The sequence below is a fragment of the Neofelis nebulosa genome, chromosome 7, assembly GCF_028018385.1.
Source record: "Neofelis nebulosa isolate mNeoNeb1 chromosome 7, mNeoNeb1.pri, whole genome shotgun sequence".
Lineage (NCBI taxonomy): Eukaryota > Metazoa > Chordata > Mammalia > Carnivora > Felidae > Neofelis > Neofelis nebulosa.
Window position 1 is genome coordinate 9,510,115 of NC_080788.1, and position 25,696 is coordinate 9,535,810.

The window sequence follows — 25,696 nt, forward strand, 5'->3', positions numbered from 1 at the left end:
ATATTTGGTTAATTAAGGAAAAACCTGGCAGCTCTGAAAGCCTGGATTATTCTTCTTTAAAGCAAATAAATAAACACAATAAATGTTTATATTACTGATCCAGGGTTGGGGGGAGGGAGAGAAAATGCAATATTCTGTCCATCTTCTGGAATTTTCCCCCAAACTTCATTTTTTAATGTTTATTTATTTATTTTGAGAGAGACAGAGTGTGTGTGTGAGCAGGGGAGGGGCAGAGAGAGAGGGAGAGAGAAAGAACCCCAAGCGGGCTCTACACTCACTGTGGAACCCAACATGGGGCTCACTCTCACAACCATGAGATCATGACCTGAGCCAAAATCAAGAATTGGAGTCTTAACAGACTGAGCCACCCAGGTGCCCCTCCTCCAAACTTTAAATTAAAAAAAAAAAAAAAAAAAAAGACCTCATGATGTTGATTTCATGGTATTTTCAGATACAGTGCACACCAGGCCCAAATTCCTCAGCCCGGTAATGAAGATCCCACTATTCTTGTCCTTTCCAGCTTTATCTATCAGTTCCTGCTTGCCTGCATCCTCTTCTGTGCAGCCTCAGCCATGCCCCAGGGTGGTATCAGTAGAAATGCAATCTGGTATGTGCTGTTTTGAAGGGGCACACGCACCCCCATGTTTATAGCAGCGCTATCGACAATAGCCAAAGTATGGAAAGAGCCCTCATGTCCATCGACAGATGAATGGGTAAAGAAGATGTGGTATATATATATATATATATATGTGCGATGGAGTATTACCCAGCAATTAAAAAGAAGGAAATCTTGCCATTACAACTACATGGATGGAACTGGAGGGTATTACGCTAAGTGAAATTAGTCAGAGAAAGACAAGTATCATATGACTTTATTCATATGAGGAATTTAAGATACAAAACAGATGAACATAAGGGAAGGGAAGCAAAAATAATACAAAAACAGGGAGTGGGACAAAGCATAAGAGACTCATAAATATGGAGAACAAACTGAGGGTTGCTGGAGGGGTTGTGTGTATGGGGGGATGGTCTAAATGGGTAAGGGGCATTAAGGAATTTACTCCTGAAATCACTGTTACACCATATGCTAACTAATTTGGATGTAAATTAAACAAAAAATAAATTTTGAAAAAAGAAATGCAATCTGGTACTGGGAAGGGTTTCCCCACCAGCGAGTAAGGTTGGTATGTCTAGAGTGAGGAGTATTGTGTATCCCATGAGCTGCAACCTAATGCATTCTACATGTGGCTATGTGACCTACTTAGCTTTAGAGCAAGAGTTGGCTAACTATAACCCACTGTCTATTTTTGTAAATAAAGTTTTATTGTAACACAGTCACACCCATTTTTTAATATATTGTCTATGGTCGGTTTCTCAGTATAACAGCAAAGTTGTAACAGAGACCATATCTGGTCCCCAAAGGTTTTTATCTCAGTCTCTGAATCTCCAGCCACTCAGGTGGGTTCTCCTCTCTTCTGTATTTCTTATAAATACAATTTATACTTATTCAGGGATGGGCCTGCTTCTGTGTCTTTACAGCAACCCAGAAAGGCTTTGTCATTTAGAATTCTGGTACCCATCTAATCCAGATAATGCTTTCTGGCCCTTCTTCCTCAGACTGAAACTTTCAGATATTAGTGACTTTCCCCAGCCTTACACTTGAGTTCACCGCCCCTTCCAAGATGGTGATTTGAATTCTGGTAGGGACAATCTCCAAGTTCACTAGACTATGTACTCTTTGAAGATAAAAATCAATGTCTTGTTTGCTTTTGTATCATATTACCATCCCTGGGAACCAGCCTGCTGCCTCACACATGGATCATATCCAAGGGGAAAAAAAAAAAAAAAACTAAAAAGGAAGGAAAGACAGAGCAAAGGAGAGGAGAGCTTGAATTCAGTCTGTTTATCCTCTTCTTCAGTGTTTGTCCAAATCTAACAGTTGTATTTGTGAAGGAAAACAACAACAACGACAAAACATGACCAACATCTGGTCTCTACTTGTTTCTGTTTTCTTATGCTGACTTTGAAAGTTTTCAAAGAACAGCACCCAACTTTCCATTCTCAAGACACTTTAAGACAAAATTTCCTTTTAATCATCCTTTATAAATATCTGATCCCAATTTTATTTTCAAATGAAAAGGCCATCAGTTAAAGGACTGGGTTGGATCTATGACCAGAAACAAATACTCCTGGTTTCTTGCCCACATTCCTTGCAGCAAATGCTCCTGAGTTCACCAGGGAAAATCAGTTTGCTGGAGCACTAATTCCTTTACTCTGGCAACACCCCAGAATCAAGCCCTGATTCTGAGGTGCCCCATTTCTCTACAACTCATGCTCACACACTGACTTCTCATCTTCTTGGCTCGAAGGCTTTTGATAAATAGTTTCCAGGCCCTCACCCATTTGTCTTGAGCTTCTCTCCCAGATGGATGTGTTTATTTGTTTTGGTTTCATTCCACCCAACCCACTATCACCTGCAGTGTGGGGGAAAAGAGACTATCTGAATGCTCTCTGTCCCATGCTGTATGAAGTTAGGCACTGGCATACAGCTGGTCTTTCCACATCAGATACAAGAGGCGATTGACACTCGGCATCAGACCTTCAGTCATCAAAGGGCAAGTAAGAGGGTAGGAGAAAGTGGCATTGATGAATGATCACTGCAGCACAGTATTATTCAAATAATACAGTGAGCACTCAATAGGCCACTACTGCCAAGCCACAGCAAAGATTCAATTTACTACTGATGACTTCAGAAATGATTCCATTTATCAACAAAACCCTGAGAACACTGGAAGGTCAATAGCAGTCTTAACCTAGAGACTGAGAGGGCAGACAGTCCCTCTGAGTCGGCTGCTACCGTCTTATGATAGAGAACTCAAAAGTCTCTTTTTCTCTAGATAGGTAGGTAAGAGGGTAAGGAAGAAAGAAGGGAGGGAAGGAAAAGGGGAGATGGATGGATGGATGGATGGATGGATGGATGGTTGGATGGATGGTAGATAGATAAATAAATAGGTGGTAAATTCAGGTTTCACCTCCACAAACATTATAAAAAGTAACATTTACTTCTCATTCTTATTTTACAGATGACAAAATTAAGGAACTATAATTTGAAGGGGTTTGTCAAGTCCATGTCTGCCAAAAGAAATGGAAACAGAATTATAACTCATAGATAAGTTATCATTATTCTAGAGTGATATTGTCCCCTAAAGGACACTTGACAATTCCTAGTGACATTCTTGGCTCATGACTTGGGGAGGAGGGGGAAACCGAGGGTAAGTGCTACTGGCATCTAGTGGGTAGAAGCCAGGACACTATGAAACATCCTACTATGTAAGATAATCCCCCACACCAAAGAATTATCCTGTCAAAAGGACAAGAGTGCTAAAGCGTAGACACCCTTTTCTAGAAATGCAGTCAGGAAACTATGTCCCATTGCCTGTTTCTTGTCAATAGATGTTTTACTGGAACACAGCCATGCCCTGCCATTTACATATTTTCTATAGTTGGTTTTGTGCTATAACAGCAAAGTTGAGTAGTTGTGATAGAGGCTGCATATCCACAAAGCCTAAACCAATTACAGCCTGATCTTTTACAGAAAGTTTGCTAACCTCTGCTGTATATCATGGGTCTTTTGGGGATAAAGACCAAAGGGCACCACCCCCCTGCTAACCAAGGTGTACATTATGCAACTCAAGTGAGCACTTCACATAGACTCCAAGGTAAATGGAAGTGTACAACACAGTGGTCCTCAGCAGAGTGGGTACCTACGAAGAGTGACTTGTGGCAATAGGGGAGATCTACCAGAAGAAGTTTCCTAGGAAAATCTTCCATGGTCTCGTTCCCTGAATGTCACTCACACGAATTACATATACGAACCCGAAGCACTAAGGGCCTATCTAAAGCTCATCCGGACGGAATATTACCGCCTTGTTAATGGACAGCCTCTGACTTTACAATGAGATTTTGTATGGGACCCACTGGGATGAAAATCAACAAGCACAGCCGTCATTTACTGAGCAATCACTGTAGCCAGGCACTGGAGTGGAAGTACAGAAGTGAGTCCTTAAAATGTATACTGGTCTCAGGGCATCTGGGTGGCTCAGTCAGTTAAGCGTCTGACTCTCGGTTTGGCTCAGGTCATGATCTCACAGTTTCTTGGGCTCAGGCCCCACATTGGGCTCTGTGCTCTGTGCATGTTTCTCTCTGTCCCTCCGTCCTTCCCTCCCCCACTCACACTTGTCTCTCTCAAAATAAATAAATACACCTAAAAAATTTTACACTGGTCTCAGCTGGACATAGAGAGTGATATCTCCCTCGGAAGATGTGAACATGGAGATCACTAAAAGTGAGGGCTGGTGCACCTACTTGGTCTTTCACCTCTTCAGAGTCTGAATCTTTATCCACTTCTTCATCAGCGTCATCTTCAAAATCCTCTGGGTGGAGAAAAAGAGATCAAACAGATGAGGCTTCCCTTATGCCTTGGATTTGGATTCCCACCACACAGTGGCTAGTACTCCCTTTTTCATAAACAAGGGGCTCATGATGAAGAGCACAATATCCCAACACACTCTAATACTTATTAGTACATGCAACTTGTATACACACAGACACATGGAGCACTATAGCATGAAGTCTAAATTGCCCCACATTGAATGCAAAATGACTGCAGAATAAAATGACATCCAAATACCATTCTGGTGTTCCCCGCCCCCCCCCCCCCCGCCACACACACACAGTTTACACGAAGTTATGCAAACAGCATTGCCAACGTTTACAGATCACATATAGGCAAAATTTGCTATAACTGAGCACCTTCACTGACTCCCTAATTTTGATAAGAAGGTACTTATTTACAACAAAAGGCCACAGAAAGCATCCAGCGCTGTTGTAGCAAGATGATGCCAATGGAAAATCTGTTCCATGAAAGGAGGGCAGTGACAGTGGAATCTTCACGGAGATTGAATAATCACACATTCAGACATTTAATGGACTAGCTATTTTGTAAATAGCACAAGTTTTATTCCAAGTTCATCCTTAAGGCAAATGCATTCCAGAACCAGTCAGTACAGTCAAGAGACTCAATTGTGGAATTGTGAATATGTATGTTTTTTTTTAAATTAGCTGAAATGACTGTACAGGCACTCAATAGCCACCAGGCAAAGTGGCAACAGTTCATAATTAGGAACAAAATAAGTGACTTTAGTATTTGTTCATTCTGTATATGAAAAGCTTGCTTTTTTATACATTTCTTTAATTAGATTATGGACATTTACAGTTGGGTTCTAAAAGAACTGATCCTACTTTCATCCACATCCCTCTGAAATATTTCCAACATGCCAAACACATCAGAAAGCTCACCATTACCCACTGACATTACCTTCAGTTAGAACACACAGAGGTTCGGAAGGGATGCTCCCAGGGACTGGGAAGGCGTAGGCACTGGTGGCTGTGACCAAGGGAAGTGGGCTCTTTGGGTAGCACTGTCTCAGGATCTGAACTACGACGGAGACGACGGGTTCCAAGCTTCTGTCATCCAGGCAGTTCTGAATGAAGAGGAGACTGTATCAGACGCTGACACCTTATACAGGGTTCCCTTATCCTGTCAGTATTTGGGGCAGTGAATGACACATGGCCCCAATGGACAGTAAACATCCTTACCGTAGAATGCCTGACTTGAACATTCAAATGTAGCATTTTGTCTAACGTAGAATCGGCTTTGGTCTAGGGTATAATCTGCATTTTTATTTCTTTTTCACAGCTCATATGTTACTGGAAGGAATTTAGTCCGAAAATAGACTTAAAAAGTCTTTCAAGGGATGCTGTGTCTAAGGGAAGCATTGTCCAGGGTAGCCAGGGGGAGAGGAGATGAGCATCTTCTCAACCATCTGAGTGTCATTGTGAATTATTGGCTAAATTAGAGAATGAGTAGCCAAATTGATGGAAGTCTTACTTTTCTCCTTCAGTTTTTATCTGAATAGAAAACTATAAAGGAAAAGCTAAAATATGAAATCAGAAAAAAAAAGGCTAAGTGAATCCCAAGTACCTAAATTAAATAACATGCCTGTTCTCAGAGCCCACAGTGTTGATCTCTTGGTACCTACCCAAAGCAAAGGAAAATTGGGTTTGCAGATGGAACATTTTGATGCTGATGGAACATGACAAGACCCTTCTTTTCAGACACTTTGAAAAATGCAAAAACAAGTTTACTAAATTGAGAGAGAGTGTTGGGAGTAGTTCGGGAACTCTTTGGCAAAAACATGCCATTTTCTTGAGGCTCTTGGTAAATGCTTTGTCTACTGACTTAGTACGGAAAGTTGACAAGTGTGAGCCTCCAATTTGATATTCCTAAGGGGTTCCAAGTAAGGTCTAGAGCCAATAAGTCATAGCAGTATCCATGGAGGATGCTGAGCACCTGCCACAGGGCAGGGTGACTGTCTGTGATGATGTCATGCGCTGGTATCCCCGGGCCCACATTACAGGTAGCTCCATATATATATATATATATATGTTTTTATGCCATGAGTTCAAACTGTCCCAATGATTCCCTAATATAAAAATGTAAGTCAACTTTCAAAATAGGAATGTTGTAACATGATCAAGAATGCTATTTCCCCTTCCACATGCTCAAATGATACCCATCAGTTGTCCTGAAAACACTCTCCATGGGAAATAAAATACTTGAGGCCATTTCATCCCTGGCACTGGCCAAAGGGCTTGGTGAAAAGTATTAGTATCAGAAAAAGAGAGAACTGAGCATGGAAGAGGAAGAGAGGGGAGGTAGGTGACCCATCATGGATGATGTTCTGAGCTTAGTTTTCAGTAGGTACAGAGCAAAGGACAAGCCAAGGAACTCAGTCAAAACCACCAGCATTTTGGAAAGTGGTTATGTCTGTGATTGTCGTTAGTATTGTTACTGGTGAATGTGATAACATGTTTTACTTTGCATAGGATGGTGCAGGTGAAAAGTGAGAAAAAGGATGGAGGCAGGTTCACCTGTCCTAACAGGTCGGGCCATGAATTTGGGGGAGAGGAGATTAAAATCAACAGAAACCAAGGCATTGGGGTTATAGTGAATCACTACCTAAATTAGGTGGATGGTAAGTGCTTTAGTAGACACAGTTTTCAGGAAAATGTTTATGAATTTTAAAATAATCCATGGTTCCAAAGTAACAGAAATGCCTAGATCCATCTGCCAACGTTTCCCTAGTGTTAAGGGAAGGGTACTGTGACAGGGCCAGGACTACGGTAAAGTGAGGGAGGCACCCAGGATGCAAAATGTAAGGAGGCACTTCCTCAGGCTCCTGCAGCTGCAGGGCACTTATGCTGTGTATCAGAGATGACAAGAGCCCAAGAAATAGGATCCCTGGAAACAAATGGCTTAGAATTGGGGCAAAGGTGAACATTTTTGGCTCACTTTTCCCATCACTTCCAATAATACACCTGCTACCTGGAAAAGATGATGAAATATGACAGTGCCTTACATATTCAATTCACAGTTAACATCTCTGAATTAGCATTGGAATAATAAATACACTGCTTCTGGCTAAAATTAACAACTCAGGAAACAACAGATGCTGACGAGGATGTGGAGAAATGGGCATCCCTTCTTGCACTGTTGGTGGGAATGCAAACTGGTGTAGCCACTCTGGAAAACAGTGTGGAGGTTCCACAAAAAAATTAAAAATAGAACTACCCTACGACCTCAGCAATAGCACTACTAGGAATTGATCCAAAGGATATAGGAGTGCTGATTCATAGGGGCACATGTACCCCAATGTTTATAGCAGTGCTTTCAACAATAGCCAAATTATGGAAAGAGCCTAAATGGCCATCTTTATCTGATAAATGGATAAAGAAGATGTGGTTAATATACACAATGGAATACTACTTGGCAATGAGAAAGAATGAAATCCTGCCATTTGAAACAACATGGATGAAACTGGAGGGTATTAGGCTAAGTAAATAAGTCAGTCAGAGAAAGACAGATACCATATGTTTTCACTCATGTGTGGAACTTGAGGAACTTTACAGAAGACCATGGGGGAAGGGAAGGGGAAAAAATAGTTACAAACAGAGAGGGAGGGGGGCAAACCATAAGAGACTCTTGTTATTTTTTTTTTTAATTTTTTTTTTTAACATTTATTTATTTTTGAGATAGAGAGAGACAGAGCATGAACGGGGGAGGGTCAGAGAGAGAGAGAGACACAGAATCCGAAATGGGCTCCAGGCTCTGAGCAGTCAGCACAGAGCCCGATGCGGGGCTCGAACTCACATACCGCGAGATCGTGACCTGAGCCGAAGTCGGACGCTTAACCAACTGAGCCACCCAGGCGCCCCAAACCATAAGAGACTCTTAAATACAGAGAACAAACTGAGGGTTGATGCAGGGGGTAGAGGAGAGGAGAAAATGGGTGGTGGGCATTGAGGAGGGCACTTGTTGAGACGAGCACTGGGTGTTGTATGTAAGCAAGGAACCACAGGAATCTACCCCTAATACCAAGAGCACACTGTAAACACTGCATGTTAGCCAATTTGACAATAAATTATATTACATACATACATACATACATACATACATACATACATACACTGCTTCTGTGACACACAGGCAAGAGACAGAGCTCCTCCTCATCCACGGTTTTGCTTTTCCCAGATCTCATTTGCCCACAGTCAACCATAGCCTGGAAGCAGATGACGCTCCTCCGAGGTATCACCAGAAGGCCGATAGCCTAACGCTACATCCCAATGCCTCCCTTCATCTCCTCATGTGGGCATTGTATCACCTCACGTCATCACAAGAAGAATAAGATATTTTGAGAGAGAGACCACATTCACATAATTTTTATAACAGTATATTGCTATAAGTGATCTATTCAATCATTGTTGTTAATCTCTTGATGTGCCTAATTTACAAATTAAACTTCATCATAGACACGAAAGTTCAGGAAAAAACAGCGAATGCATGGTCAGTGCTACCTGTGGTTTTGGGCATCTGCTGGGGGTCTTGGAATGTACCCCCCAGGATAAGGGGGGACTACTGTATAGCACACAGCTCAGACCCTGGGGCAAAAGCATCCCAAAAATTCAGATCTTGGGCTGATGATCACTAACTGCATCACCGGGGCAAGTTACTACGCCTCTGTGAGCTGCAGCTTCGTCTATACAGCAGAGATCATAACAGAGCCTCTCTCATAAGGACGTGTGTGAATTTGAGTTAAAATAGGCAAAGTGTCCGCCCAATACTAAGCACTCAGTAAGTGCTGGCTAGCAGGATGTTAGCAGGCATCATTACACTCTTAAAATCTCTTAAGAATCTGAAAGAAGATCCCAGTGCAGAGCCCTAGTGATAACCCTCACCATAAGAAAATGAGACACTTTAGTGGAAAAGTCCAGGAGTCCCAGGTCTAATTTCCAGCTCTCCTTTTACCAGCCAAAGCCATCAGCATCTCTGCCCGAGCTCCCATGGTCTAACCCCCACCTTGCCCTCCCACCACTCCCTCCTTCCTCCTGTGCCCTCAGATACTCTCCTGTCCAAACAGCAGCCAGAATGGCCCTTTAAGATCGTAAATCAGTTTAATGGGTATAGAGTTTCAGTTTCGCAAGATGAAAAGAGTTCTAGAGATTGGTTATACAACAGTGTGGATGCACTTAACAGTACTGAACGATACACTTTAAAATGCCCAGCATGGTCAACTTGATGTTGTACAAATTTTATAATTAAAATTTAAAAAAAAAAGCATAAATTATATCAGGTCACGCCCCTGCTTCAAACCTGATGGAAATAAAATCTGAATTTCTTTTCATGGTCTAGAAAGTTCTTCCCTCCTCTTTTCCTCCCCTTCCTCCTCCCCCCTCCCTCCCTCCCTTCCTCCTCCTTCATATCTCTCTTGTCTTTCACAATTATTGGCATACCAGCATCATCATCATCATCATCATCATCATCATCATTATAATTTGCAAATAACCACTGAAATGATACACTAGATCCAAGGTTCCCTCGTTGGCAATCCGGTGACTCCAATACCTTCTCTGGCAGATGGGGGAGAAGACTGACAGGCAGCTCAAACCAGCACAGCTACGATGGCATCTATGCTCACAACACCCAGCCCAGGTGCTGGAGGCTCCACAGGCTAGGGCAGCCTCGAATACAGTGCAAGTTCAGCCTCTGCTCACATCCTGCATCCATTCCCAGCAAAAAATGGAGGCTGGAGGGTTGGTGTGAATTTGTTTCCTGAACAGTTGAGGTCTTCACTGACCTGCTGAGAGACTACTTTAAAACCCTCCTTGCAGAAACAGACTTTTTACAGAGAACACACGGCTGGTACCTGAGGGGAGGTGGGTAGAGGTATGGGGGAAACAGATGATGGGGATTAAGGAGTGCACTTGTGATGAGCAGCGGGTGATGCACGGAGGTGTTGAATCACTATACTGTACACCTGAAACTAATATTACACTTGATGTTAACCAACTGGAATTCAAATAAATACTTGTAAAAAAGATGAAAGGAAAAAAACTAAAATGAGGTTATTATGGTGGGCCCTAGTCCTGTATGACTGGTGTCCTTATAAAAAGGGACATTTGGACACAGACAAGCACATAGGGAGAATGTCTTGTGAAGACAGAGGCAGAGATGAGGTGACGCTTCTACAAGCCAAGGGTCACCAGGACTGCTGTGACCAACAGAATCTAGGAGAGCACCTGGGGCAGGTTCCCCCTCATGGCCCCGGAAGGAACCACCCTGGCGCCATCTTGATTTTGGACTTCTGGCCTCCAGGGCTGGGAGAAAGTCAATCTCTGCTATTTGAGCTGCTCAGTTTGTGGTGCTTTGTTATAGCAGCCCCCAGGAGACTCCTACAGGGAGGTTCCCGCACCACTCTTGGGTGTGACAATTCCCCAGAATGACTCTAAAAACTCATTAAAAGCTGTTGTAGTTGCACTCATGATTTACAGGGACTCACATTACAGATGAAGATCAGCCAAAGAGAGAGGCCCACAGGGCAGAGGGCAGCTGTCTCGGTCTGCTCAGGCAGATCCAGCAGGACACCACAGACCGAGTGGCTGATGAACAAACACATTTCTTTCTCACAGTTCTGGGGGCTGGAAGTCCAGGTTGAAGGCACCATCAGGTTCCCTGTCTGCTGAGAACCTGCTTCCTCGTTCACAGATGGCCATATTCTCACTGTGTCCTTACATGGAGCAGGGACCAGGGAGCTCTCTGGGGCTCCTCTTATAGTGCTCATTCTGCTCATAGAGACTGCACCCTCATCACCTCATCCCCTCCCAAAGGCCCTGCCTTCCCAAACCATTACTCTGGGGAGTAGGGTTTCAGCATATGGATTTGAGGGAACACAGGCATTAGTCTATCACACCAGAGAAACACCAAACATGACATAGATAGATAGATAGATAGATAGATAGATAGATAGATAGAAAATAGATACATAGATACATACATAGATGATAGATAGATAGGAAATATATAGATACATAGATAGATGATAGATAGATAGATAGATAGATAGGAAATAGATACATAGATACATAGATGATTGATAGATAGATAGATAGATAGAAGATAGATAGATGGATAGATGTATATATTTTATATACATCCTGCTTCTAGCCTCACAGACCCTTTAATGCTTGTACTTCCCTTTCTACTATCTCCACCCTCTTCCTCTAACAGACATGTAATTCAGGGATCACTGTTTTCTTCCTTTTTTGCCATTTTAATTCTTCTTAACACAGAGAAGCAGCCAATAAGGCAGAGGGCAGAGGAACCGGCTGGAGCACATGAATTGCTGGTGTGAGAGAGCTTCTGGGCATCAGCAGTGGGGGAGGGTGTTTCACTAGAGATTTGGGCGACACAAGCTTACAAAGTATGGCGAAGCTTAGAAACATTCAAAACACTGCTTCATCCAGAGAAACGGAATGTTCGATGCAGCTATTTCATGACTGAGAGGCTCTGAAATCTGGAATGATGGCAAGAACCCACAGGTGATAGCTGACAGAAAATTAGATATTGGTTTGCAGCCCAACATTATGTGATTGTTCAGAGTCGGATGTGGGGGGAGACGCTATTATTTGTTTTTAATAGGAAAAGTCTACAGATGCCGTTTTTGGAAAACAGTACTGTCGTCGACTGCCTCATTGCCTCATGTACACAGGTAGAGAAAAAGTGAAGGGTGTCCAGAGGGGAGCAATGAGACTGAGGAAAGGGCTGTAGAGACAAGTTAACATGAAGACAGCAGGGAGCATGGTGCCTGTGGAGCACGGCTGCCGTGGCCCCAGGTGAAGGGGAGTGAGCAGACGATGGATATTTGGAAGGCGTCCACATCCTCGATAGAGAGGGTGTACATAGCTCATATTATGGTGTTTAAATTAGTCCTAATCAAGTGCAATTAAGGAATCTGTTGTTAGGGTTGAAATCCCGGAAACCTTAAACCACATATTCCACTGGGGTGCGGACAAGTAACGGCCCTTGCAGGTGCTCAGTCTGGCCCAGGATGCTTTTCCTCTTGAACTTGGCCTGACAGCCTTTTTCAGTAATTCAGGTCTCAGCTTAGGTGTCACCTGCTCAGAGAAGAACTTGACCTCTCTCACAGAACACGTTCTCCCTCCACCTATGGGCGTCACTGCAGACAGCCTGACTTTAATGATGTCACAGAGCAATAAGAAATTCTCTTCCTCGTTGAATTCTTTGCTTCCTTATTATCTGACTTTCCCGCTAGAATGTTTACTCCACCAGATCAGGGGTCTTGCCTGTCATATTCATGTCCAGATTCCACTACTCTAATTATTCCAATCACTGCTCACATTCCTAGAGCAGCCAAGTCATGGCAAGCACTCCATTAAACGGAAGACATTTCCACATTAATATACTTAGGCTGTGCAATAACCTAGATTTTGTTATTTCCATCTTTTTGGAAAAGAAGAAACTTGAGACCCAGAAAGGTTGGGTGACTCCTCCAAGGTTTCACAGCTGTAAGTGCCTGGGCTGGGACCTGAACCCAGGTACTAGCTTTATAGTGAATACTGTGAACCACTGCACCACACAGTGTGTAGCCAATAAACATGTATTTTTTAAATTTATTTTTATTTATTTTTAATTTTGTAATGTTTATTTATTTTTGAGAGAGAGAGAGACAGAGCATGAGCTGGGGAGGGGCAGAGAGAGGGAGACACAGAATCTGAAGCAGGCTCCAGGCTCTGAGCCGTCAGCACAGAGCCCAAAGCAGGGCTTGAACCCATGAACCATGAGATCATGACCTAAGCTGAAGTCAGTCACTTAACCAACTGGGCCACCCAGGCGCCCTGCCAATAAACATGTATTGAATGAATGAATCGATCAGCACAAGAGTGAACAAATGCATGAGGTTTTGAATCCAGAACCTCTGCCCATAGCAGACAGTAAGAAACGTACTGAGGTTCTCACAGCTCTGTTCAGCAGGAACCATCCAGATATCATCCAACTGCAGAGGTGTTCCCAGGGTTAATTACCTGTGTGGTGCTGAAGAGGATCTCCATGCCCTGAGCTGCCAGGAAGGCCTCCCTGCCAGACCGGAGGTTGGCAATGTGCTTGAGGCAGAGCAGAAGCGTCCGGCGGATCAGCACATAGGTATTGGCTGTGTCATGGCCGTGCCAGTCCTGATGCAGCCTGAGCAAGCTGGTGACGTAGCCTCTGTTCACAGCCCTGCGGCTGTTAGACTCTGAAACCAATGGGAAAGGTGATGTCAATGACAGATTCTCCTGGCTGCACCTGCCTGAGGATGCCCCGATGTACCTCCCGCAAGATTCTTATTATAAAGGGACTAATAATAACTTTCCACTGGAGAAAACTGGCAGATGTCACCTTCATTGAGTGATCAACATGGACATCACCATGTGTGTTGTGCTGAGAAAAACACAGCATCATTTCTATGGTGTTTCTGCCCAAAATGTATAGCCTGAATTTAACCATGAGGAAAACCAGCAAACCCAAAATGAGGGGCATGCTACTAGTGATCTGATCTATACTCTTCAAAAATGTCAAGGTCATGAAAGGAAAAAAAAAAGGAAGGGAAAAGACAAAGAAAAGAGAAATAAAGAGAGAAACAGGAAGGAAGGAAGGAAGGAAGGAACGAAGGAAGGAACGAACGAAGGAACGAACGAAGGAACGAACGAAGGAACGAAGGAATTCGGCTAAAGTATTTATATAATATGTAGGTACAATGTAGAATTATAATTTAGATCCTAGGCTAGAAATAATTTTTTTTCTTTTGCTCCAAAAGGCATTAGAGATGCATTTGGTAAAATTTGAATAAGGTCTATAAATTAGAAGTATTGTATCGATGTACATTAGATTTTGGTAAACTGTGGCTATGTAAAAGAAAATCCTGTGCTTAGGAAATTCACAATAGGAATATGTGAAAGTCTGTAACTTATTCTTTAAAAGTTCAGAAAAAAACTGTAATAGTTAGGGGGGTGGGATGAATGAGGGAGAGACAGAGACATTTCCACCAGATTTCCATTCTTCTTTTCTTAAATCTCAGTGGACTTAGGGTATTGTCATTGGGTTGAGCAAATTATAAGATTTAGTCTTGGAAGAAGACCCTGAATGAGACATGATATCTGAAAGGCTATCATGTGTAACAGCTATATTGTGTTTTTCCTAAAGAGCACAGAAGCCAGCTTATGGATAATCAAGGTCTGGCTCAGTCCAAGAAAGGAATTCCTGGGGCACCTGGGTGGCGCAGTCGGTTAAGCGTCCGTCTTCAGCCAGGTCACGATTTCGCGGTCCGTGAGTTCGAGCCCCGCGTCAGGCTCTGGGCTGATGGCTCGGAGCCTGGAGCCTGTTTCCGATTCTGTGTCTCCCTCTCTCTCTGCCCCTCCCCCGTTCAGGCTCTGTCTCTCTCTGTCCCAAAAAAAAAAAAAAAAAAAAGAAAGGAATTCCTCATAGTCAAGACTATTCAACAAGAGAATGGACTCTATGTGGAAACGGACATCCGGGCACTAACAATGTTAAGACAGGGGTGGGAAGCCCACTCAGCAGGATGTGGTATGGGGTTTTCTTACATCTGATGGGGAACATAATAGAGTGCTTTTCTGGTTCCCTTCACGTCTACACAATTTCTCTTTGTTGACTGAATGATCCTGGTGGAGGCCTCCCATGAGACACACCCTAGAGGGTAAGTGCACAAAGTCCTAATTTTCCCAAGAGATACTTTAAATTCTCCTTGAAGAAACACAGAGGAAAAGGAGTCCAAGAATCCTGTCTCAACACTTAACATATGCCCCTTTCCAGCTGAACCTCCTCGGGCTACTGGCTTGGTGGACAAATGTGTCCCAGCCCACATATACCCCAGAGATGTCTGGTCATCTCTGCTTGTGTGGACAAGGTGCATTGGGAGGCTATTACCGGCCGACTCTCAGCACAAATGCCCAAATCTTGCAGCCCTGCTCTCATTACCACATTTCTCCATTACCCCCACAGTTCATGCTGGTTTATGAGACAATATAGGCTTCTGGCCGAGGGTGTGTGAGACAGATCCCCTGAGCCGTAATTGGAGAAGCAAATTTCAGCTCAAAGTCAGATTTTTTCCCTAAGACCATGTAAGTACACATAAGTGAAAAAATAACACAAAAACTCAGGGCTTTATTCCAGAGGGGTTTTCTCATAATATTAAAGAAATTCTTTTGTTGTTCTTGTTGCTTTCTGTGAGTTTGTCAAATTCTAAGTTGTCAGGCTTCACTGAGCCCCACTGAGATTTTTGAGCCATTTGTACAGTTGGGATCATTGTTGTTTGTTCGTTTGTTTGTTTAATTTTTTTGTTTTTTCACTTTTACAACATTTCATTGAGCCATGACCCTGAACTGAGGGTGATGAGCTTTGTTTGCCAGGTGATGTGTTTGCAGAAGGTTTAAATTGCTGTCATTACCTCCTTTAATGAATTATTCTTTTGCATCAACCGTATTTCTCTCCTTCGCTGGTTGCAGCCACAAAGCACCAGAGTTCTTTACTGCCTGAATGAGGTTCCAGCCTATCCAATATCTGACGTTTAAAAGAAAATCGAGGATTAAGTAGGAGGTATTAAAGTATCACCCGCTGGAAAGATGCCAGAATAGCAAACACAGTGGACAGAGGCCCCGTGGGCACAGAGAGGTTAAGGTCTTCTGTCTTTTATCTATTTTAAGGGTATGAGACTAATAATGTGTTATCTTAATGACCTTCATCCCCTACTCTTTGGAGGGGTAGGGGGCAGGGATAATGGGGAAAAAATCTTTAATTGTCTCAGAGAAAAATCCCTTATCAAATCCTAATGATTTTATTCATGATTTCCCGTTAATCCTCAACAAGCTGCCATGTTTACTAACATCAAAAATGGCTACACCTCCTTCCCCGCTGACCCCACCTCAGTCAATCTTTCTCTAAGAATGGCTTGCAGAGTTTTGCAAAAGTCAATATGCCTCAAAAACCCTCAGCAAACTGAGGAAGAGCAAATGTGGAGAAGAGCTAAGACTGAAATGAGGGTCACCGAGATCAGTGATATGCAGGAGTTCTAGAAGATCTGAGAGGGAAACAGTGCTTCTCTAGGGGCCAAATAGCCATGAGAAAATGTTTTGGGTGAATGCAGGGTTCAGGGCAGGAGAGGGCTCCAGGTCCCCCGACCCTCTTCAAAACAGATCAGCTGCACTTAAGTCTGTTTATATAAAGGACTTTCTACTAAGATTTCCTTGGGAAAAAAATTCCTGCTCAATTTTTTTTAAGATTTCTCAAGTAGATTGGTTTATCTTAAACTTCTAGGAGTTTGGGGGTAGGTTGGACAGAGAGGAGATTTGAGTTTAATATCTCACTCCTCACTCCCACCCCATCTCAAAGGCACTCTCAGTGCCCTGTCTCCATCCTGTTGAATGTCTTCTCTGGCCAGTTTTCTTTTGGCAAATCCATGAACTCAACCTTGACCTTCCCTCTAATTCACCCTCTTATATTCTACTACTTCTGCCTCTCCAGATTATATTATCCTCCAGAATGAAGTCTGTGTAACTAATTATGTCTGAAATGTTACCTAGCAATATTCTTATTTTTACCCCACGTATTTCTTCATTGAGGTTCAGATGTTGTGTTTTTTTTTCTTCTTTTGGCTCAGACCCCATCGATGCAGATTTTTACACTCAGGTAAAAAGAAAAAAAAATAAATAACTGGAAGGGAATGTGCCAAGATACCACTAGTACTTACAGAGGAGGAAAAGACTGAGGATTCTATTTGCTTTAGACTTTTTAGATTCAATTTAGGCTTTTCTGTAGTTCTTATTCCCCACATACTCTACAATGCATTTTACTAATCAGGAGCAGTAAAAAATATTACCTTTTTGACAGGAGGTCCTTAGACTATTGGTCATGCCATGTTGTAAATGCCTGTGGGCAGGGTGAACAGCCCCTACGTTACTATAGCAACCAACTCCCTTTTTTACTCTTACCCCATCCCCTTCAAAAGTGAATTACCTGCCTACTCCCTGAAGTCATTTGAAACCCTGATCATCTCTATAGAGATGTTTATCCTTATAAAGAGGAAAGTCTAGATGCCTTCAAGACTCAAAGATTGACTGTCTCATGGGGAACAGTCAGCCCCATGCCAGGCTGGTGGAGAAATGCTCTGTGACCCAGATTATTATACCTGCAAGCAGTCCACGCCTCTGCCACTGTTCCTTGGCAAAACCAAAGAAAATTTTCATCTCTGCTCTTCACTTCCCATATCTGGGAATTTCATCAGCCCTCTTAGGGTCAAGTGATGACTTAAAGCAGAGGCCGCGTGGGAACCTGCGGCAGAGCAACAAACCAAACAACACAATAGCCGCGCTCTCAGATGAGACGGACACATTACTGCAGACCTCTAAACTCCGCCATCCCTTAGTCACCCACCCTTTATGGCCTCGATGGGCCTGCTTTGCAGGCAGAGCTTCCAGGTGTCCGCTTTCTTTTGGAACTCCTTGTACCTGGCCAGGAACTCCACCACTCTCCAGCTGTGTGGACTTAAACCTGTCAGTTCACTGTTGTATCACTAAGTCTTTATCTGAATGACAAAACTAATAATATCCCTTCCTGGGGAGTTGTTGAGAAAATTACATGAGATGATACATCCAAAGTTGATAGCTCCATGCCTGACGCATACTAAGCACCCAATACCTGTTACCCATTATGACTGTCATTATCAACATGATAAGCAAAATCTACTTATGGCTCCAACTTCCCCTCTATTACTATGGACAACAAAGTGCCAAATGCTCGGGATATGAACATATTCTTTTCGACAGCTTCATTCAAGAACAGGAGCTCCAGGGTCACATAGCTGTTGATTTGAATGTTGGCTCTACCAGTTACCAGCTCTGAAACCTCAGTTCAGTTGCTTAGTCACTCTCAACTATATTTCCATCATCCGCAAAGAGTAAAGCAAGATAAAAAAAGATTAATTACAACATCAGCCCTACAAGCTCATTAGAGGGAATAAATGCTTAGCATAGCACCCGGCACAAAGCTTGTGCTCGATAAATGAGAATTCCCTTCCCCATAAGGATGACATCAAACTTCACATACCTTTTACCGGTGATAATTCCCCAAGGAAAAGTTTCTAAATAAGTAAAATGTATAGTCAAGTGTCTTCAGTCTCCGTGTAACATAGTTGACTTCTCACCCCAAAATATCCACCAGTTTTACGTTGCTGCCCATCTATCCTTAGACATCCTGATAGAGACACACTGAGGGTCACACCCCAATTTATCCCAGGTGTCCTTACAGAAAAGTCCATAATGCAGACCTTTATTGTTGCCCTCTCTGGCAAAATTTACCTCAGTTGGGTCCCATTACACCAAAGCTTTTTATAGAGGACTGGCTAATGTTCTAAGATCCTCTTGACTGATAATGCTTAACTGGCTAACAGCCCATCCCTGCCTTTGATAAGGCACATAGGAGTAAGAATAAATACGAGGATTCCAGGCTCCCATCATTCTTGAGAACAGAAATTATCTTCAGCCACACAGCGTACTATGACATTACCATCCCAAGAACTTCTTGCCCAGGGTGATTAAATAGCTTTATCCCCTGTTTTAGGAATTTCATGAAAATCCATTCATATGAACTATTGACAATTCAGCTAGTCCTTTTCAGGATAGTGGCCCCTTCTCAGAGCTGAAGACCACTGAACTGTACATACCAAATGTCCATTTACTCTTCAAAGTTTGCTTCCAAACCCTCTCTGTGCTATGTCCCCCAGCTCTGAGCAACTACATCACAAACATTGCCTGATCCCAACCAGGACCCCACACTGAAAGACCCACTTTGGGTGTGCCTGGGTGGCTCAGTTGGTTAAGCGTCTGACTTCAGCTCAGGTCATGGTCTCATGATTTGTGAGTTCAAGCCCCGCATTGGGCTCTGTGCTGACAGCTTGGAGCCTGGAGCTTGCTTCAGATTCTGTGTCTCCCTCTTTCTCAGCCCCTCCCCCGTCTCAAAAAATAAAACATTAAAAAAAAATGTTTTTAAAGAAAGATCCACATTGCACACAGTACTCTCATTCTATAATAACCATCCGAGAACTCCCCCTTGAGGGACATTATTAAAACTCAAGGTAATGGTGACCTTAACTATGGGAAACAATATGCTTGCCTTTGTAACACATTACTTTTGTGGTCTTTACAGGGAGTCAATTTAGAAGATATTTCTGGACAAAGCAGGCTTTTACTAAGACTTATAAATCATATTATATGAACAACGAGCTGCCTACTCTGCCATTATGACACCATTTACAATTACGGAGTATTTATTTACTGAATGTTTCCTATGTTCTCAGTACTGGGTTAATCATTTTACATGATTATCTCATTTATCTCATGGAAATGCTTTGAGATAAGCATTATCTTCCTCCTTTTACAAATGAAGGCACAGGGGCTGGGAGAAGTCAGACAACTCACTGAAGCCCTTAGAGCTCACAAAAGCCCTATCCATGATTCCAGTGGGACTCTCCATCTGCCACCAAAGATGAAATCCCACACTGTTACTCCCGAAGCAATGATAGTTTACACTTTTCTGCACCCAGAAAAAGCCCTTTAGCTGTTGCCAGAGTAACCAACTTCTTAAGGAAGGTTCCTGAAAAGCTACTGGAGATAAAGTCAGTGAACACCTGAAGCCTGGGGTGCTTGAGGGGTGTGGCTTGCAGCCAATTTTACCTTGGCTCAGCCCTTCCATGCACCCAACTTCTCTGTTCCCTCCCAGGCCCCTAAGTTGTGAGGAGAGTTTATTTTTAATAGGAAACTTGACAAGATTTAAAGGTCCCAGGACACCTGTGGCTCTTCAGGTCACTGGAGGAGGTGTTTGGGAGTCTCCCTGACTCTCAGCCAGTGATTCCATGAGGCCAGTCCAGAAGCCAGGCTCTGATGGGAGTGCTGTGCTGTGGAGCAGGAGGGAACAGGCCAGCTCTCATGGGCTCCTCCCCCTGGTGGCTGCAGCAGGTCTCGCTCACAAAGAAGGAGCAGAAGTACATGTACTGAGACAGGGCTAATCTTAATGTCATTGATGGTGGAAATTCTACATGACTATCATTAGCCCAAATAAGAATGATGCTATTGAATTAGCTTGCAGGGATCCTCTTTTTTCTCTTTTTAGAATAGATGCATTTCAGGAAACTTGACTATAAAGTAAATTTTGATTTCAACTGAAGGTGTTTTCCCACTGACCGCCTTTAAAAAATTAAAGATGCTTTTCCTAAGCCCCAGAAATCACAGCTGAGAGGCACTAGAGAATATCCTTCACAGCAGTTTTCAATCTAGACTCTTGCATTGCTTTTATTTTTTAATCGCCAATTCTTTCTAATACCTCTCCATAGATATGTTCCCAAACCCTAGGAATTTCTCCACTCTCAGGAAAGCCTCGGAATCCACATCTTCCTTTTCTGCTAGCCCTTGGTGAGAACCATGTCTAAGGAAGGGTGTTAGGTTGGGATGCTAAAAGAGAAGGTAGTACCATCATGGACATACTCCAGACACCACACCACACACCTACGGTTCAGTGCTCGCCATTCCCCATGATGGATCAATCTCATCTTGTACTTTATCAATTCTAAGGAATGTATTTTTTCACACTGGCATTTCCAAAATTAAGGTGCTTCTAACCGATGATAGTGTTTCCATTATAACTGGCAGTGTTTTTTCACTCAGTGGTACATAAAAAGTTGTACATCTTATAGTCCATGACATCTTAGGTTTGAGGAAATATGATTAACTTTTCAATATTGTTAGTTTGAAAATTCTCTAAAAGGACTTCATTCCCAGCAAGAGGTTATCACTTGAGAGGTTTTCTCTGCATATGCAAATATGCAGAGGCATTTGGTCCTGAAAGCCAGATCCTGCTGTAGTGAGGTACTCAGTAAACTGTCAACTGAAATTATGCTCATATTCCCCACATCCAAGGCACCACCATTACTTCATTCAACAAACACTTACTTAGCAAGTAGTATGCACCAGCATATGCCAGGCACTGTTCTAAGCACTGGGGTACTACAGCAGGAGATGGGCTAGACCATGGCTTGTTTCCCATGGGGGAGCTGGAGAGACACACATCTAAATAGGCACACACACAAAGGAGAAAAAAATAATTTCAGATAGTGACAAGTACTACAGGGCAAAATAAAGAACAATGATAGAGGGGTCCCTGGGTGGCTCAGTTGGTTAAACATCCAACTCTTGATTTCGGCTCAGGTCACAACCTCATAGTTTGTGAGTTCAAGCCCCATGTTGGTCTCCACACTGACAAGTTGGAGCCTACTTGGGATTCTCTCTCCCTCTTCCTCTGCCCCTACCCCATGCATGCACTCTCTCTCTCTCAAAATAAATAAACATTTTTTTAAATTTTTAAATGTTTCGTATTTATTTTTGAGAGAGAGAGAGAGAGAGAGATGGAGCAAGAATAGCAGAGAGGCAGAGAGAGAGAGAGACACACACAGAATCTGAAGCAGACTCATCACAGAGCCTGATGTGGGGCTCGAACTCATGAACCGTGATCATGACCTGAGCCAAAGTCAGATGCTTAACCGACTGAGCCACCCAGGTGCCCCAATAAATAAACTTTAAAAAAAAATAGTAATGGTAGAGTGACTAAAGGCGCAACTACTCTAGATTGGGTGGTCAAGGAAAAGACCCTTCAAGGAGATGGTATTAGTGCTGAGATCTGAATGATAAGAAGGAATCAGGAAGGAGAGATCTGGTGGCAGAAAATTCCAGAAATCTTGAGAGGAAAGCAAATGGAGAAGCCCAAACTTGGTGTACAGATAACAAAAAGTCTGCAGCCAAAGCGGGTAGAAAAAGTGAGACAAGAGTAGGAGATTATTGAAAAGGAGCGTAGGGATCAGAATGAGTGACCTCTGCCATTTTGACATCCATCATGGCAGGTTGTGTAAAAGTGGAGGGATATGTCACGCTGAGATTTTCTCACTCTCCTTTTTGTTATTTGTTTTCGTAATCTCTGCAAGAAAGCACTTAAGAATGATCATCTTTGCCTGGACCTCAATTTTTCCAGGTGCTTTCCTACCCATCCCAACTTTTATTTTGAGTCTAGACTTTGGTAGGGAAAGAAACACTTGCCAAGACCCAAGACAAGCCACTGTCCCATCTGAGTCCCTGCAGAAAACCTTCCTGGTTTCACTGTCTTTCCATTGTCAACTCATCAGACGATGATACTTGAAGAGGAGAGCCAGGATTTACACCAGAAAGAAGAAAGCTGAGACCTTCCCCGTTGCTTTTCTCTGTCAATTGCTAAGTGAGATACCAGTCTGTCGGTGGCGTTGCCTGCTTCTGGCCAGGGACAGAGGAACAGTGATATCAGCGGGAAACACACCCGCAAAGTGAGGCAACATCCCATGCCAATCTGTACATGCTGCAGTATGCCTCCAGGCCTGGAGGGGGCGCTGCAGGAAGGCGGGAGCGTGTGCCTCCGCGCTGCTGGCTAAGACTGCCCTCTGGCCTTAGGGCGTTCAACAGCACAGCGGTAAGGAAGCACAGGACACTAGCCTTGTGCTCCCTGGTTCCAGCTTGAGTCCTGTCACCCCTGATGCGTCTGGTCCTCTCTCCTATCACCCAGACTGTACTCACAGTAGACTCTTATGGGGGCCCTCTGCCTCCAGCTCTCCTCCATGGCCCAACACATCTTACTAAAGCACAACTCTCAGTCTGTCATCCCCTAATCAATAATAGATAGATAGATAGATAGATAGATAGATAGATAGATAGATTAGATAATGTGATGGCTGCAATGAAAGCTGGGAGTCTGGGGATGCCAGGTGGGGTCTGGTGTTCCCTGGGTCATACTGTATGGGTGGCAGTGCTTGCTTTGCTGTGCGCTCCTGGGATTGGGGCAGGGGCTCAGGGAGAGGCTGAGCGGGGTCTCCAACCGCCCCTGCCACCACAGCAGCCTCACCATCATCCGTGTGCATGCAGTGGTCCTGGGAAGCATTTCATTTAGGCAAACTCTTATTTCTTAGGAAAAAAAAAAAAGATATGAAATTCTCTGGAAGTGAAATGAAAGTATGGATTTTAATGCCAATATGTCAGGTTCCTATTACACAATCTTGGGCAAGTCAGTCAACCCCTTTGAGCCCCGATGTTTTCTCTACAGAACAGTTTCTCAGCCTTGCACGATTGCCTTTTGGGGCTGGATATTCTCATTTCCTGGGGAGCAGGAGTGGGGACTGCAGGATGTTGGGTGGCATCCTGGTCTTACTCACTAGATATGGCAACCAAAACGTGCCAAATGTCCCCTCCGGGGCAAAATCGCTCATGTCGAGAATCACTATACAATAGTTAAATATTTGCCTGTCTTGCAAGACTATGTAAAGATTAAATGGGATAATACATGAAAAGGTGCTTTGTAAACTGCTAATATTAGAGTCTGGAGGAAACACCTGACTTACACCTCGACATAAACAAATAATTGTACAGTCGATCCTGAATGTGATGAAGAAGTTACTGTGCACCTTCAGAGCTGGGAGATGTTTATCTTTTTTGTCTATCTCTTTAAATCTCTGTGATACTTTATCTTTGTCAATCCATAGCCAGTCATTTATTATGCCAGGATGATACAAGTTCTAAAGTCTAAAACATTTAGAGCTCAGCAACCTTGGATGTTAACCCCTGATTCCCTAGAATGGAAACTAAATAAGGGTATTCAGTTGGGTCAACTGAACGGGCCACATATGCTGAATTCAATGATTTATCTATTCCTTTTGCAGAAAAAGCTTCTAGAGGGAAGACAGAGGCTGAAAGCAATTGTGTCTCATTCAATACTCAGGGGATATGTTAGGAGATGAATTTACATTGCAATAGGCTTTATGCCTTTGTAGGATCAATTCCTGAAATTCCCAGGATTTTCCAAATGGTGGTGATAATAAAGTGAGACGTGATCTTTACGGAGATGTACTAAGATCTAGCATTATGCTCCTACCACATGTACATCACCCTGTTTAAATCTTACTAATTATCCTTGGAGGGTATCGTTTTCCCCACTTTACAGATGAAGTGGTTCCAGCACAGTCACTAAGGAACACACCCAGAGGGGCTCTGATTGGAATCCACAGAAGATCAGAGCCAGCTTCGAGACCACTATCCAAACACTATTCTCCACAAGGTCTTATCCTTTCAGAGAATAAGTGGTTTGAGCTTTTAGCAAACACACACCCTTCACACATGACCCTGAGCCTCCTTAAGGAGGCATTCACACTGTTGTCAAAGGAACACCTTGGCTCAAACTTACAGGCAGATAATCAAGCCAGAGGGAAAGCCCTGGATACAGAACTTACATTACTAGGGCTTACATTACTGCGAGAGTACAGGACCACCTGGGTAAAAGACAGCATCCTGTGTGGGTGTAAGAACCAGGATTGGTTCCAATCTCATTACAACAGTATGTGATGTAGCCAACACTTTTGTGCCTAAGAGGAAAAACTCAATGCCACCATCCACAGCTCTGTGCGGTGTGGATGCCTCCAACCCCCCAGCCATCTTGGGAGGGTGGTTCACCATCCTGCCCATACTTCCCACCGTTATAATCTCCACTGGATGCTGAGCCTCCCCATTTAATTAGATTTAGTTGAATTGTTTAATTGAGTCTCTTGGCTCCAAGAGACTTAAAAGTTCCTCAACCAGGTCTCAGTGGTGAATACAACATTTCGGATCTTTCTCTGAGTCAAACAAACTTCACTATGGCCACCTTCCTTATGACCACCACATAGTAAAAACCGAGCACACTTTTCCAACCTCCTGGAGGACGTGTCCACGCATCTTTAAGCCATAATCTCAGACCACAGACTGAATGCTGAGAGCATCACGAGAGAAAATTTATTTCAGAGGTTCTCAAACTTGATTCCTTTAAGCCCCAAGGAACATAATGGAAGTTTCTCAGAGTCAATCAGGAGCCACCGAAGGGAGTTATACAATAAGTGAGTCACAGGAATAAAAAGTAGAGCATAGGGGAACATAGTCGATAAGACTGTAAAAATGTTGTATGGGGACTACATTTATCGTGGTGAGCACCACATAATATACAGAGTGATGGAATCAGTGCATTGTACACCTGAAACTAATAAAACAGTGGATGTCAACTCTACTTCAATAATAAGCATATAAATAAATAAATAAATAAATAAATAAATAAATAAAGCAAGTAAGCAAGCAAGCCAGG

General features: G+C 43.2%; 1 protein-coding gene across 2 annotated transcripts in view; it reads right to left on the reverse strand.

Moving 5' to 3' along the window:
• AGBL1 (AGBL carboxypeptidase 1) overlaps positions 1 to 25,696 on the reverse strand; it is an 840,069-nt gene that overhangs the window by 678,266 nt on the left and 136,107 nt on the right. For both annotated transcript variants that reach the window (XM_058736653.1, XM_058736652.1), the window contains exons 7-9: positions 13,501 to 13,709; positions 5,378 to 5,543; positions 4,366 to 4,433 (exon numbers count right to left, since the gene is read on the reverse strand). In XM_058736653.1, the coding sequence (XP_058592636.1) occupies positions 4,366 to 4,433; positions 5,378 to 5,543; positions 13,501 to 13,709 (443 nt within the window). The remainder of the gene's footprint in view (positions 1 to 4,365; positions 4,434 to 5,377; positions 5,544 to 13,500; positions 13,710 to 25,696) is intronic.